The sequence below is a fragment of the Camellia sinensis genome, chromosome 15, assembly GCF_055761805.1.
Source record: "Camellia sinensis isolate YWXY chromosome 15, ASM5576180v1, whole genome shotgun sequence".
NCBI lineage: Eukaryota > Viridiplantae > Streptophyta > Magnoliopsida > Ericales > Theaceae > Camellia > Camellia sinensis.
This window is the reverse complement of record NC_138975.1, coordinates 5,792,712-5,808,491: the sequence shown is the minus strand read 5'-3', so window position 1 is coordinate 5,808,491 and position 15,780 is coordinate 5,792,712. Positions and strand designations below refer to the sequence as shown.

Sequence of the window (15,780 nt, the reverse complement as noted above, 5' to 3'; positions counted from 1 at the left end):
CTCTATACATACAAATATGTGTAGCTAATTTCAAATTAGATTTAGGGTAAACGACGGGGGTTTCGAGGGAACTAGGGTTTTGTTCTTCACTTCGTTGCTCTTCTTCCAAGGGGGCAGCATGGATTTCCCCAAGGTCGGAGAGAAGCTTCTCAGCTCAGTTCGCTCTGCCCGATCTCTCAGCCTCCTTCCTTCCACTTCCGATCGTCCAGAGGTAATTAATCCCTCATTATGCTTATTTTACATACATATTTATGTGGGTTTGTATTTTGCTACATGGGTTTCTTCAGTAATGTACACTACAACAAAAGTAACTTATGGTGACGAAAAGTAGTGAAGAAAATAAATTTTGTCACTAAATAAGAATAATTCGTAACGAATTATAAAATTTTGTCACATATAATAAAAAAATAAAAATATTAGGTGACAAAATTTATTTTCGTCAACAAATATTTCTTTTTAGGTGAGGAAAAATTAAGTTTTGTCACCGAAGGTTTTTCTGCTAATTTTTTTGGGTGGCGCCAAAATTTTGAGACTTTTGGTGAGAAAAAAATTTGTCACCAATTATAAAATTATTAGTGACGAATATATTTTCGTCACCAATAATTTTATATATATATATATATATATATTTTTTTTTTGAGAAATTTGATTTTAAATATTTTAAGACCATTTGGTGAAGAATATATTTTTGTCACTAATAATTTTTAATATTTTGAGATTTTTTAGTGAGGAAATTATTTTGTCACTAATTACAGAGGGAAAATTTTGACATATTGGGCGGTAATAAAAAAAATAGAGTACTAACTTCCCCCTCTTTTTTTTGTTTATCGGTTTTCCTCCCCCCTCTCTCTCTCTCTCAAAACAAAACACAAGTTAATTAGCTCTCTAAGTAACCTATGGTGACGAAAAGTAGCAAAGAAAATAAATTTTATCACTAAATAAGAATAATTCGTGATGAATTATAAAATTTTATCACATATAATAAAAAAATAAAAATAATAGATGATAGAATTTATTTTCGTCAATAAATATGTTTTTTAGCATTACTAAAAAATTGACTTTTTGTGTCTATTTTTTTGTGACCGTTTGATTAGCCGTGGCAAAAAAATAAAAAATAATAATGGAGAAAAAACACTACAGCATAATGAAAGCAAGTAAGTCGTAAAAGGTCCCCATTTTCTTCTTTCATTTATTTGCGCCCTTTTCTTAGTTTTTCCCTAGTAGGCTCACTAATGTCTCTCTCTCTCTCGTTCTTGCTCTCTGTCTCGCTCTTGCTCTCGCTCACATGCCCATCAGAACTCCACCCGTATGAATCTCTCCATCAATCGCTCAATCTCTTTGTTTCTGTCTCGATGTCTCAATCTCTCTTCCTCTCTTGATCTCTCAATCTCTCTTTCGTATGATCTTGCTCGCTCTCTGTATCTGTGTACATCTCTCGCAACGATTTGCGCGATTCATCAGTATCAGGTTGTAGGGAGAGCTCTTCCTATGGAGACCGATCAGCATCCGAAGATCTACCGCATGAAGCTCTGGGCCACCAACGAGGTTTGGGCCAAGTCCAAGTTCTAGTATGTATATGTAGATATATATGTATGTATGAGGTTTGAGTATATTATTTTCGATTCCAATTGTGTTTTGGTTAAATTTCTAAGGTATTTTCTGAGGAAGCTTAAGAAGGTGAAGAAAAGCAATGGTCAAATGCTCGCTATCAATGAGGCATATGTCTATCTATCTCATAGAGTAAATTACTTTCTAGGGTTTTGAATATAATCAATTCATGTTTTGATTAGTGCCTATTAATTAGTTTGTTGGTTCTAGGTAACAAAAGAACAAGAATTTAAGCAGAGCTTGTGGTCTTAGTGATAGTAGATTGTTTCTGGTTGTGTTTTATTCTATAATGGGGTTTGAGTCTTTTGATTTTTTGTTTTCACTCTCATTATGTGTTTTTCTTGGAAATACAATTCTATATTTCAGTGCATTATCTCCAATGGCTTATTCTGAGAATTTTCAGTAACAAACTTTATGCGCTGCATTTTCTTAATGATGTAATAGTACCTGGTTTTGCAACTTTTTGAGTAGATATGTCCTGTTTCCAAGGATTGTTCTTTTTTCTTGAAGCAGCTTCTTTGCTGCTCCACAACTTTTGCATTTTCCATATTAGTCCTCCTGGTCACCAGGTCTGTGAATTGGTTGATTTTTCTACAATTGTATGATTCTATTATTCTTATTTCATGAATTTTTGTTTTGAACTTTTTTTGTCTGTTCTACTGAATGCTATTATTCACATAAGACACATTTCATTAGACGTTTAGGTGAGCTTTTTTAGAATGCCTTCATTTCTATTGGGCCTTCTGTTGCATTTTTCTGCTAATGTTTGTGGAAAACTAGAAATATACTTGTTAAACTAGAAATATACTTGGTAGTTTATTTATTTACTTGACAGGTCCTAGACGAAATTAGAGTTGATGTTGCCTCTCAAGTTAGTATTCATAGGAGTATTTTTATGAATTTATCTTGTTAGCTGATTCTATTTTTCATGTATTAAATTGGTTTTAAATTTAACTTGCACTCTTGATAGTTATCAGCGGGCATCCAAAGGAAGAATAGCTGGAAAGAAGACCGAGGATGCCAACAGGTATCTTACTGTTTCTTCATGGATTCATATTCCTAGTTTTTATTTTGATTCTTATTTCTACTATTTCAAGTCTTTGGAAATCTTTTTATAAGATAACTACAGTTAAAATAAATAATTCAAATTATTTTAACAAATAAACTAGTTTTGCTGCTAGACACAGCTCATGGAGAGCCAAGTGTGGATTCTGTTCACGTTTTTCTTAAGCAAGCGCGACATGCCAATGATCGAGCACTAATCTTAAATTCCTTATATAACCAAGATGATAAGGTTCTTCCTTAGTCCATTTTCTTTGGTTACGTGTCTAATGATGTGAAGGTATGACTCACCTAATGCTAATCTTAAGTCAGCTCAATAAGGCTCAATACCAGATACTTGGTGTTGAATCTTGTACGACCAATCCACCTATCTAATTTCCTATTGATCATTAATCAACAGTGTTTTTCCTGTTTCCTTAATCCACATGCTTTCTCAGCTTCCCCTCACCCTTACAAGTCCCTTGACCTTAATCATGTCACTCCTCAAAAACCAGCAAATACCCTTAATTTATCCTGACCAAACTGCTTTCAACTTCACCACTACTTCTCCCAATGAGAAGAGTCTGGTGACCTCCAAAAAAATACATTTATAGTTCATTTTACTGAACCGTCTTTTATTTTACCCCTCGTTAAGCACTCTGTAATATTTTGAACTTCAGTTTATGAAAAAAGTTTACTTTTTGGTCACTTGGCACTACGAATTCTGGAGGCATGCTATGTTGTGGTTGTCCAACAATTTCTACTCAATTTGATACATAAATGTCAATCACACAACATTTCAAAGGTACTCCTTTTCATTATATACATCCTTTTCATATACTTAATTTTGTATGTTAGAATGCTGTTGGTTTTTATTGGTTGTTAATTGCTTGGAGTATGTTGTTATTTTAAAAATTTTACAGTTTACCCGTGGGTCAAATATTGTTATTTGAGTCTCATATGGGGTCTTTATTAGTTATAGAATATTGTAAATTTGTAACAAGTCAAAGCTTCTTAACTTTTCTTAATTTTGGAATCATGGTCCTAATAAAATTAGGAGAACCCAGCACTCTATAAATACGTATATATCTGTTCTATGGAGTTCTCTTGAAATTTGATGTAAAACATTTGTCACTTTGAGTGATGCTTTGTGAAACCTTACCTTAGGGGGTTATTCCTCCTCTTCTTTATTCACAAAACATTTATTCCTGGGTTACTATTCACAGCCCCAAAACAGTGCAAATTTCAGGCACAAGAACCTTGCCTAATCAAGCCTAAATTGCCACCAACCATTGTCCTTGCCTTTCAGTTTTTATTGTCACACCAAAATATCATAAAATAAATGTTTTCCTAGAACATTTTGGGACCACTTCTTAAGACCCAACAACCAAATACTTCTGAAAATCAAGCCAATTGTCACCCTTTTTCCATCTAAAACAGTCAAACCTGCCCTCCACCTTTTAGAACTCTAAGCCTAGAAACTTTCCATAGCTAAAAACCCACTACTAGATACATCATATGTAGTGACCCTTTGTTTCTAAGGCTGTCCCCTAGTTCTATTGTTCCCCTTTTTCTTCTTCTTTCCTCCTTGTTGAATGAAGCATCTTTAAATCATAATTGCACACACGTGCATGACTAGTTGTAGAGAATAAAGCCCATAACGTTGATTATCAAGTCTTGAGCCTCTTTGAAGTGAAAAGTCATCAAAGACTCAAAAATATTAGGCATGGGGCAACTAAGCAGTCAGCTTAGCTGAATAATTAAAGAAGTGCAAGTATTAGACCAGAAACTAAGGAAGAGCTAGGTTATTTTAGTGAAGGTTAGTATCATTTTTGGATAGCTGTGGAAATAGTTGTAATATGTAAAAAGAAGCGAAATCTCCTAATAATGCAGAAACGCCACATATTTTTTAGTTTAACTAATAACTGCAAACTTTCATACTTGAGAGGGAAGTGCCTTGGAAATCATACTTGAGGACATTCAACATGAAATTTATTCAAGATGTCTGTTACACAATGCCAATTATGTTAGAATCTAGCTTGAACACTAGGAAACTTGGTGACCAAAGAAACCTGAAACCTGAACACTATACTCTGTTTCCCACATGTTGGTCTTTTTACTTTTGATTTTTTGGATTTTGCATCAGGAATGCAATTTCTGCTTCAATCATTCTAGTTTTCATATTGAATTGATCGAACCTTTCATTGTGTGTTAACTTTACATGAATTAGTGATTGTCAACCTTTCGCATGAATTAGTGATTGTTCGTTGCACTATGAATGTGTGTTAACTTTACATTTTACATTGATATTCCTATTTTAGGTTCTGTTTTGGAACTCTGAGGTTTGCCCAGTTGTGTTCAAGCTCAACTCCAACTGACTAGTCCATATAAAGAAGATTATTTGTTTGTATTTAGTTTATCTAAATTGCTAATTGAACCAGTTCTATAATTATAGTTGTATATGTGTATGTATTGGGCCTTGAAAAGAACAAGTTAGCAAAGAACTAGAAAGACGAGGATTCCAACCAACCTCAAAACATGTTAGGAAGAGAAGTACATAGAAGATAATTCAATTTGCTTTTTTAATGAAATTTTAGGTGGTTTTACCTTGTGTTTCCTTCATTGGATTTGAACTCTTATGAATAATTATGGTTTCTTCATCTGTTTAACAACTCCTCAAGCTTCCAAGGTTCCCTTTAACTTTCACATGTGTTTATGTGAGGATGAGGTAACCATTATTATAGCAAAAAAGAGAGAATATGATTGAACTACATGAATATTTTTCATGCATGTTTCTTTTTAAACAAAAGTATATATCTTCTGTGTCAAATTTTTGCAAATTCACTCTCCATCCCTCTATCAAAATTTATGTTTCTTTGGTTAATAGTGTGTTTAAATTGAAGTTATACATAATTAAGGAAAGAAAGATGACAATGAAATCTATTTGGTGGTTGGGATTGCATAAAAAATAAAGTAACACAATTTGTAATTATTTTTATTGTGTGAAACAGTGGAAAACAAATGACATGATAGCCAATTTTGATGCACCATTCTAGAAAACATTTATTAAAATTTTCTTGAAAATATCTTTACTCAACAAAATATTTAAGATAGTTTTTGGTTTGATAGTGGACATTAGAAGCAAGATCAACTTTAAAATAGTTGAGCAAAATCATCTCATGTGTTATCTTTATTTTGAAATAAGGTGTGCCATTTCTAACATAACATCAAGGGAGAAATTCCCTTTTTACTAAACTTAGACGGATTCTGACCCTTTGTGTGTGGATATCATAAAATATCATTCAAAACATAATAATAGCTATTGATACCCTTTTCTCATTGTCTTTCCTTTGGCTTTGGCCTTGGTTGCCTTCACCTTGGGGTGGCCGTAGCTTGCCTCGACCTAGTGATGGCCTTGGATTGCCTCGGCCTAGGGGTGGCCTTGGTTTCCTTAGACTTACCCTTGGTTCCAAGCCTTGTATGATTATATCTTAAATTTATTGTCTTTCAAGTCCAATGTCTAAGTTACTTGGGCTTTGGTGGTGGCCTTCATTGACTTGGCCTTGATGTCCATAGTTGTAATTATCTATGCCTTAGCCCTAATATTTGGTTGTAATTGTTGTCACAGTTATTTTTGGTAACTCTTTTATTTATTTTGAGAAACAGAAAAGACAATGGGAGAGAAGTGGTGGTGGTTCAATGCCCCAGGATGGATGCTTGTGGCCAGGTATTGGTCTCTTCTTTTTATTATTGTTTTTATTAGGAGTTTTGTTTTAATGAAAAGATTTATGTACTTTTAATGTGAAGTTGGGTCGAATACAAGGATGGACTTGTGGAATAAATTTATTGGGCAATAAATCAAATATTGTAGAGTAGCTCCTTTATCCTTTGGATCATCTAGTTTGTTTATTTTGCTTTTAGTTGAAATATATAGTGTTTATCTGTAAGGATGTTAGCAAGTTCTAAAATTCTAAATTTTTACTTAGTGTCTTATGGATATCAAAGATCTGAATTCTTTTCAACACTATTTATTCATTCAGTTGTCATGTAGCAGTTGATTATTTTACAAAATTTTCTATCATGAGAAGTTGATCATTTCACAATCTCTCCTTTTACACTAATGTGTGCATTTTTCCATATAGGGTAGCAACTTTGATGGTGATTTTTTTGTTTTTTTTTTCAATTGGCAGGTGATTATTTATATTTATGTAGATAATTATATTAAATTGAACAATCATAATTTATAAATAATAGAGCAAAAATAATCAATCTTTGTCTTTGGCATAAATTGACTCCCTAACCTTGTAATTAGAAGTATGTAAAAATTGTCAACTAAGCTAGTCCACTTGATTAACTGTTCCACTATTGTGGCAGTCCAATCTCTTGCCAAACTCTTCCACTATTGTGGCAGTCCACTAAGCTAGTGTTATTTATATTGGTGTTATTTATATTGTGGCAGTCCACTAAGCTAGTCCACTTGATTAACTATTCCACTGGTGTTATTTATATTTCTTGCCAAACTCTTCCACTATTGTGGCAGTCCAATCTTCCACTATTCTGTTCTGCTGATCTGTTTCCCCTGCTGTAGTATTCAATTCTTTTTTGGTTTCAGGATTGGACACAGTATGATAACTGATGCTGAGCAGAGGAGTCTTATAACACCAGGGAAGGTAACATAACCATGAATACAACCCTTACCTCGTATTGTATAAAGGATGTGTGCAATCTTGATGTGCTTTGCCTTTTGTTTTTGCTGTATTTGGACAATAGCAGCCCTTGTATATTAAGGCAACCCTTCCATAGATAGGCCGCCTTAACAAAAATTGGAGTCCATGAAACTAATTTTTTTATGCACCATCAGCACATAAACACTTAAATCAACAGCTGTAATGTACCTTTAACCCTAATAATAATATATCTTTTGTCGTAAACAAATGATCTGAAGTATAACATAGCATGAATGCATTTAACACATAGTGGTGTTATTCTTCATCTTGGCTCAAATCTTGCAAATCCTGAAGTAGAACACAACATGAATGCATTTAACAATCCTGCAAATCCAAAGGTATTTTGCTGCAATTTTTTTATTCTCACCCAAGCACCATGTTGCTGCTAGAATCACTACAAGGTCATTTCTCTAGCCTTGCTCCAAGATTTATACCACTATTGAATTGTCTTGATGCGGGACGTGTGAGCTCAAAGTTTGGCATGGTGGTTTTATTCATTTTTATAATTTTATGTTTATTTATAGTTGGATTAGGATATTAGTAATATACTCACTGACCATGGTGGTAAAGTATATACTTGACCAAAGAATGTCACAGCCAAAAGAATGTTATTGGCAATCAATGCTCTTTTTCAGTGCTAGTTGTTTATATTACATGAGGGTCTATTGAATGCCGAGTCTCTTCTTAATGAAATACCATTGTACGTGGAGGGAGCTTTCAGAATTATTATATGGTAAATTAACTAGACAGACAAGTGCTTCAATAGCGTGCATTCTAAGATGCAATACAATTAAAGGGCAAGTGATATACGGAATTATTATATATCTTTTGGCTAAGTGATATTCAACATTTGTTAGGGTTAAAACAAATTTCCTTTGCTAGAATATTTTATATTAGTTACCATCAAAACTTGCATGATTTCCATGGTTTGCTCAGAAGATACAAAACACCCTAAAGGGCGAGTGAACCTTCTAAATTTATGAGAGCACCATATTTTATTTTGGTAATCATGGGTTACCAATGTATGATATACATATTTTTATGTATATATGTATTTCTCGTCACCCCTGCTAAGCTTTTATACATGGGGGAATGAGGATAGTGGACACAGTGCAGCCAAGAGCATTATGGAAAAATCCAAGCACCACCTTTGAAAGAGCACAACTTTTGAATGGATGATGGCATCTTATATACTCATGGCAGTCTTGTATCAGCGACAACGTGGGACATGGCCACTGTTTTTCCCACTAAGTATTAATATGATGGAAAGGCAGAAAGTCAAAACAGTAGAGTTAAGGACACTAAGGCACAATTCAAGCACAACCTCCAAAAAGACCTATCTTTTGAAGGGGTGATGACGCATATGCTGCATATTGACCACCAAATGCATGGTTTCCCTGATTTGTGCTTGCAGTTTTTCGGTAGGACAAATTTTGGCCGTACTGCAGGGGGCCCAAACTATATTACTAGTTGCGATTATGATGCTCCAATTGATGAATATTTAAATAAGATAATTTTTTTTTTTTGGGTTAACAACTGATGTATAACTTGGATACAAATATATGGTGAGAGCAAAGTGTCTTCATGACTGAGTATACTATCCATTAGATGATGCCAAGATAAGTCTCGAGGTACTCTTTTGATAAGTATGTTCTTGAAGGAAATAGGCTGTAACATATTGAAAGACACCTGCTTGCAAGGGAATTAGCTCTAAATTAAGAAGTTAATTTGCAACTGATCCATACATGTTTTAGTTTTTGTAATGTATGTTCTACATGCCTTTAGGGAAGCAGAGTCTATGGTTTTCTGCAGTTCTTGACATTGGCATGGTGTCGAACTGTTGGTTGAGGAATAAGTTATTGGGTGTTGTTTGTTGTGTAAATCCATATCAGCAATGAAGTATCTCTGGATGTGAAGTCAAATAAAGATGGAATTATAGGCAAACTGTTGTAACACATGAAAAAGCTTGTACGACATGTGTCCCATAATGGCAGATGATACAGTATCTCTGAAGAGGTTAATTTTGTAATGTTAGGAATGATGATATTAATATATATGAGAGATGATACGGTATATTATGGATAATGTTTTATAAATGATGAGATGAGAGTTAAAGATGTAAAATAAGAAATAAAGAAGTTAAAATGAATGGTAAGTGTAATATTTTAGTGTTTTAGTCTTATTATATTTAAAATTTAAAATTATATAATATATATTATATACATAAAAATATGTTTAATAAATATAATAATAGTTGGAGTGGGGTAGAATGGGGGAGGGGTGGGGAAAATTGCATTCCTATGAGAGGGGTACCTACACTTGCTACCTATTTGCATTAAATTGGTATTCTGTGATTCTACTGTTTGAACATGTGCCTGCATCTTTGTTTCTTTATGTTTCTCTTCCCCTGTCTCAATCTCTCTTCCTTATTCATCCCAGACTCAACTAACTTTAGAAGAAAGGAAAACTTAATTTGTTAGAACTTAATTTTTCTCTGTTGTGTACCTATTTATCTGGAATTAGAATACAAGCATAGGTGTAATGCATTCTACTTGTATCTTAGTTAATAGTCAAAGTAATTATCTGTATAGTACCTGAACTATATTTTCTGCCATCAAATTTACAGGTCTGCCTTGAAGGGCAGATTATCCATATTAAGTTGACTTGTTAACCAAGATTTTTCATCAAGACTTTTGAACTCTATTTCTTTTGTGATTTTTTTTTTTTTTAATTTCAGCTTGGATATGGTTCAACTGCAGTGGAACTTTTGACAAGGTAAACAAATATTTTTTAGGTCGCTTTTCTCTTGGTTTTAAAAGATGACTGATTCTTTTTTGTGATCCTTTCTTTTTGTTAGATAGTATTTTCATCTAGTATCTTACCAATTAACAGAAATTGTACTCACATTTTGTTGTTCCCACTCAATAAGTAAATCCCCACTGCTTAGCATCATTGAACTTTATTAGAATGTGCAAGTACTGAAGAAAACATGGACTTATTCCACGAAACATGGAAAAAATGAAAAAAGTGAATAGTTTTAGTATTTTTTTTTGGGTCTCTAAACTCTTTTCAAAGTTGTGTTGACATTACTTTCCAGGAAAGCCAGTGTAAATAACTGGTTTTTTTTTGGGTGTGTGTGTTGGTAAATTCTGATGGTAATCAATGCAATAATACCTAAAAACTTAGTGGCAGTGTGTCGACCTCTTTGCATGTCATTGTTACATGCTTACAGACTTGGCTTTTCAAGTTGAAGGTCTAACAATGTAAGCATTTTACTTTCTGTAGTTTTATCTATGTGAATTGCAAACTGAAGATCAGAGACTCTCAATAAGTGGGTTCCTCTTTTGAGTAATCAATGACAAGCAGGATCAATTGTGGTGGGAACCATGTCTTGTGTCTATATAGTGTTTATGGTGGGAACAATTTTTTTTTTATTTTATTTGTAAAATAATTTTCTTAAATACCCCCAAAAGTGGTGGCACACTCCAGTACACATGGCGCATACAAAACAAAACCAAACAAAACAAAAAACAAAAACAAAAACTATACTTCTACTATAATCTGCCATATGTCTACGATGCTGTACAACTCCCCCAAAAAGGTGAGAGAAAAAGATTTTTTTTGACAAGTTAAAAGAAGGAAAAGAAAAGATACTAAGAAGTTGATAGGGAATTGGGGAATTTCCCTTGGAAACACGTTATGAACACTGAAGCCCGTTCAAGGCAGGTTACTTTAGGTGGTTGGTAGTTCATGTGAAGATTTTTACCATTGAAAATTGATTAAAAAATGAAAATTCCTCCCTCATTAGTGTTTGTCTGTGCAAGGAAGTGGCGATGTGGTGGATCATTTTCTTTTTCACTGTACAGTGGCAAGGGAGATGTGGACCCTATTATTGTCCTTGTTTGAAGTGTCTTGGCTCTTCTGTCTTGCCTGGATCTGTAATGGAGTTATTTAAAAATTGAATTGGTGGTCATTTCTTTTGGAATCTACATTTTCCTTAGGGATGCCGATAATTAGTCATTTGTTGGTTTTATAGGCTCAGATTTGGACAATTGTTATCCATACTAGGTATTTTTGTGAACACATGCTTCTGTTTGAAATGCATGTGCTTTATTATGCTCTTTGATTTTTATTTTTTCGTTGCTAAGGGTTGCTGGCAAGATTATTAAAGTAATGTATGAAATGATGTGTTCAGGACTTTCCATAAATGTGACTATTAACTAGTTATGAACATTGCATAGGTGTCTTGCAAATTATGCTTTATTGTAGAAGTTCTTGCGATTATTGGACCAGATTTTGGGCTGTTTCTGGGCTGAACTGGTGCCCTAAGGTCTCTGCTGGTATGCTGAGGCTGTTGAGCAGATCTGCTATGCTGATTGATCTGAGCTGAAAAGGGAGGTTGATTCTGGGTTGATCTGGTGCCCTGAAGCCATGGTTTGCATAGGTTTGCTCTGCTGCCTATTGAACAGAGTTGCTATGCTGCTGATTGCTGATATGTTCAAATACAGTCTTGGTTTCTGCTGTGTTGTAATAATTGCTCAGATATGTTTAGGCTATTCTTGGTATTAGGACTGAGATGTAGGTAAATCTGTCACCAATATTTGGAAGGTGGAAGCTGGGCTTTGCAGATTGGTAGTCTCGCTGAGGTAGGCAGCTGGTCTGTTCTATCTGTGAAGGTAATATGGCTCCAGCGTTGCTCCATTGGAATGATCTGTATGTTCTGTTGGAAGTTGGAAGCTGGTCTGGCTCCACTGTGGCCCCCTTGGAATGTATGTTGTAGATTGTAATAGCCTCATACCTTGTTATTTTCTTTGATTTTTTTGTTCTTTTAATATTTGGTGAGAGCAAAGTGTAGTTTGAGATTGAATTTTTAGTGATTGTTTTTGCCAAATCACAGATTGTACGTACTATTGTTCTTGTATACATGTTAAATTCTCAAGTTTTCTTCTTAGTTAAATTCTTTGGCTATGTTGAATGAATTTTGTTCCTTAATTGTGGTACCAAAACTGTGAGCAATTTTTAATGTTTTAAATGTTATTGTTCCTTAACTGTGGTTGGGTTGAATGAATTTTGTTCGATATTGGATTGAATGTTTAAAAACAAAAATTGAATGCTCTGGAAAAAAAAAATAGAGAGATTTGGCGACTAAAAAATTGGTCGGCAAATTCTACACTTTTGCGACTAAAATCATTGGTCGGCAATTCCTTACCTTTTGGCGACTAAATTGTTAGTCGGCGATTCCTTGACTTTTGGCGACCAAACTTTTTGGTCGTGGAATGTCACGATTGGCGACCAAAATTTTTTGGTCGCGGAATGTCACGATTGGCGACCAAAATTTTTTGGTCGCGGAATGTCACAATTGGCAACCAAATTTTTTGGTCGTGGAATGTCACAATTGGCGACCAAACTTTTTGGTCGTTGAATGTGATAATTGGCGACCAAACTTTTTGGTCGCGAAATGTGTCAATTGGCGACTAAGATATTTGGTCGGGAAAATATCACTTTTCGCGACCAAAGTGTTTTACCGACTAAATGAATTAGTCGCGATAATGATATATTTAGCGACCAAAAATTTAGTCGGCAAATCTAACTTTTGCCGACCAACCAAAATTTTGGTCGCGAATTACTTTTGCCGACCCTCAATTGGCGACCAAAGTAGCGACCAAAAAAATTGGTCGCAGATAACTTTTGCTGACCAAAAATTGACTTTTAGCGACCAATTTTGTTGTTGCTAAAAGTGTTAATTCTTGTAGTGTATATTGACTATCTTTTTCACATTTATTTTTTAAAATATTTATATAGAAGTAAAAAAATGTCGTTAGGAATAAATTTTTTCTTAATTTAGTTATAAATTTTGTCCGTACATTTTTAAAAATTTTGAATAAAAGCAAACACAAAATAATTGATTGAAGATATGTTATATTTGTTATATTCTTTTTCTGTATGCAAAAAAAATATAAAAATAAAAAAAAATTATAATTCACATATATACAAACTAGCATAATTACCCGTGCTATGCACAAGTATAAATAAATAATCAAAAAATAATTTTTTAACTTAAATAATAATCTAAAAATTTTATCTACAATATTTAGTAAAAATGATTTAGAATTAATTAAATTTTATTCATTTTTATCACATTTACATATAAGAGAATTTTTTTTAAAAAAAAATATTATGTCATTAATTGTGCGCTCTAAATTCTTAATAACAAATATATGTCATAATTTAAGTGGTAAAAATTAAAAAATAAATCAAAAAAATTATATTTATGATAAAATATAAATACATTTCATTTTATGATTTTCATAAATTTAATTTATCATATGATAGCAGTAAATTACATTTGTCAATATAATAATTTTTTCATGTATTGTGAAATTTAAAAAATATAATTTGTCTTATGTTATCAGATTTACGTAAAAATGAATTAGGATTCACTTGTGATATTAAAATTTGGGCTTAATATTAGATTTACACCAATTTATCCTTCACCTAATCATTAAAAAAATTGTCTTGTTCTGTTCCTAACTTATATAAATCATTTGACCTAATTATTTATTAAATTAGTAAATAAATATTTGTAAATATTTTTTTATAATAAAAATAAGAAATATGAACTTATTTTATGCATACTTATTAAAAAGTTTGAACTATAGTTTGAACTAGAGTTCCATTGCACCTAGCTCTCTACCTTCGAGCAAATCCATTGTCAAAGAGTGGCGGTCGACCGCCCGGAAGTCCAGGTGGATGACCGGCCAGATATCCTGGTAGACAACCAACTCAACCACTTTCCCAAATCAGAGAACCCATTCCACCTTCTCAGCTACTCTACACCAGATCAATTGAAGGATATACATATCAACTATGAACCATCTTCAACTTTAAATTTCATTACACTTTTCAGAAAATGGAGAAGACAAAGAGAGAGAATATGTGCGTTGGAAAAAGTGGAGAAGATAAAATAGAGAGACATCTGCCAAACGAGAATGAGAATTATATTTTTAAAGGTGTCATGGAATTACATTTTGAAAATTCTATCCAAACATGAAATGCAAATGGAGGGGTGGAATTACATTTCCAGAACACAACCAAACACAGCCTATATATTTATGTTTAAAACAATTAAATGATTAGTTATATATATTTATGTATAAAAAAATTATTTAAGATAAAACCACCCTAAATTATAGGTCATATTATAGTCATAATAAATTTAAATTTTATATTTATATCATAGTTTATCAGTTCGTGATTGATATGAGCTAATTTGAGAGTTCTAATATTGGATTAAACATTAAAAAATAGCCAAGAAAATTTAGTTTAAGTAGATTTTTTTTGCCAATAATTATTGATTTAAGCTTAGTCTTTAGAGAATTGTCTAATTCACGTTCAATCTATGAGTTAATAGACCTACCTATTTATTTAATTTTTAATTAGTAAATATATTTTTTAAAAAAACTTTATAACAAAAATAGGAAATATGTACATATTTGTTTGGTATATTTATTAACAATTTCAAAATTATTTAAGAAATTATGTACTTATTCTTAAAAGGATAAATTACATTGGTAATCCCTACATTTTAACTCTTGTGTTGTTTTTGTCCTTGCAATTTTAATTTGCTCAATTTTGAACTTAAATTTATAATTTTTTCTCAATTTGGTTCAATTGTTATAATTGCTAGTGTTTTTTTTTTTATTGAAAATACACATATAAGTAGCATCTGTTATACTTTTATAAACAAAATTTTAAATTTGTTCAACTCAAGAAGTTAATCTCAACCAATTCAATAACTATTTTCTTTCAAAAATCTTAACTGGCATTATCAATTGGACCAAATTAATACAAAATCTAAAATTATGGATAAAAATCAAACTAACTGAAATTACAAAGGCCAAATTGACGCAAGAGACAAAATGCGGGGGCTATCGATATAATTTACCTTTCTTAAAACATGTCGTCTAATATTGATTGTATCAATATTAAGATATATTTATATCTGAAAAACTATTTAAGACCAGATCAAGCTATAACCTGAATAAAAAATTAATGGTTTATTAAAAATATTTAATAATTATAAATTCAAATTTGATCAATTTTTCATTTAAATTTTTTTCATAGAATTAGGTTGTTTGATAATTTTAATTTAAAATTCCAATTTTTCCTTGTATTTTTTTGAAAATATTTTAAAATTATATATAATTATACTTTCTTTTGAAATCTTCTTTTCAAACTCAAATTAGTTATAACTTGAATTTGATTAAAATTTATTTTTGACTTCTCATCTACAAAAATTAACAATAAACATAAATTAAATTTTTGAACATCGTAAAAAGGCAAATAAAGAAATATATTATCAATAATAATAATCACAAAATATATTTTTATTTATCATGTGACG

General features: G+C 32.2%; 1 protein-coding gene across 8 annotated transcripts; it reads left to right on the top strand.

Moving 5' to 3' along the window:
• Positions 1 to 909: 909 nt before the first annotated feature.
• Positions 910 to 12,368, top strand: LOC114319567 (uncharacterized). 8 transcript variants are annotated; one of them, XM_082907937.1, is made up of 8 exons: positions 927 to 1,545; positions 1,653 to 1,716; positions 2,579 to 2,635; positions 3,330 to 3,454; positions 6,316 to 6,376; positions 7,262 to 7,319; positions 10,114 to 10,151; positions 11,670 to 12,368. In XM_082907937.1, the coding sequence occupies exons 4-8, from the start codon at positions 3,430 to 3,432 to the stop codon at positions 11,764 to 11,766; spliced, it is 279 nt and encodes a 92-aa protein (XP_082764063.1). In that variant the 5' UTR covers positions 927 to 1,545; positions 1,653 to 1,716; positions 2,579 to 2,635; positions 3,330 to 3,429; the 3' UTR covers positions 11,767 to 12,368. The 8 variants fall into 8 exon arrangements, 5 of the variants coding, with proteins under 5 accessions (XP_082764063.1, XP_082764064.1, XP_082764065.1 ...); XM_082907938.1 differs by having other exon boundaries at positions 927 to 1,568; XM_082907939.1 differs by lacking the exon at positions 3,330 to 3,454.
• The last annotated feature ends 3,412 nt before the right edge of the window (positions 12,369 to 15,780 follow it).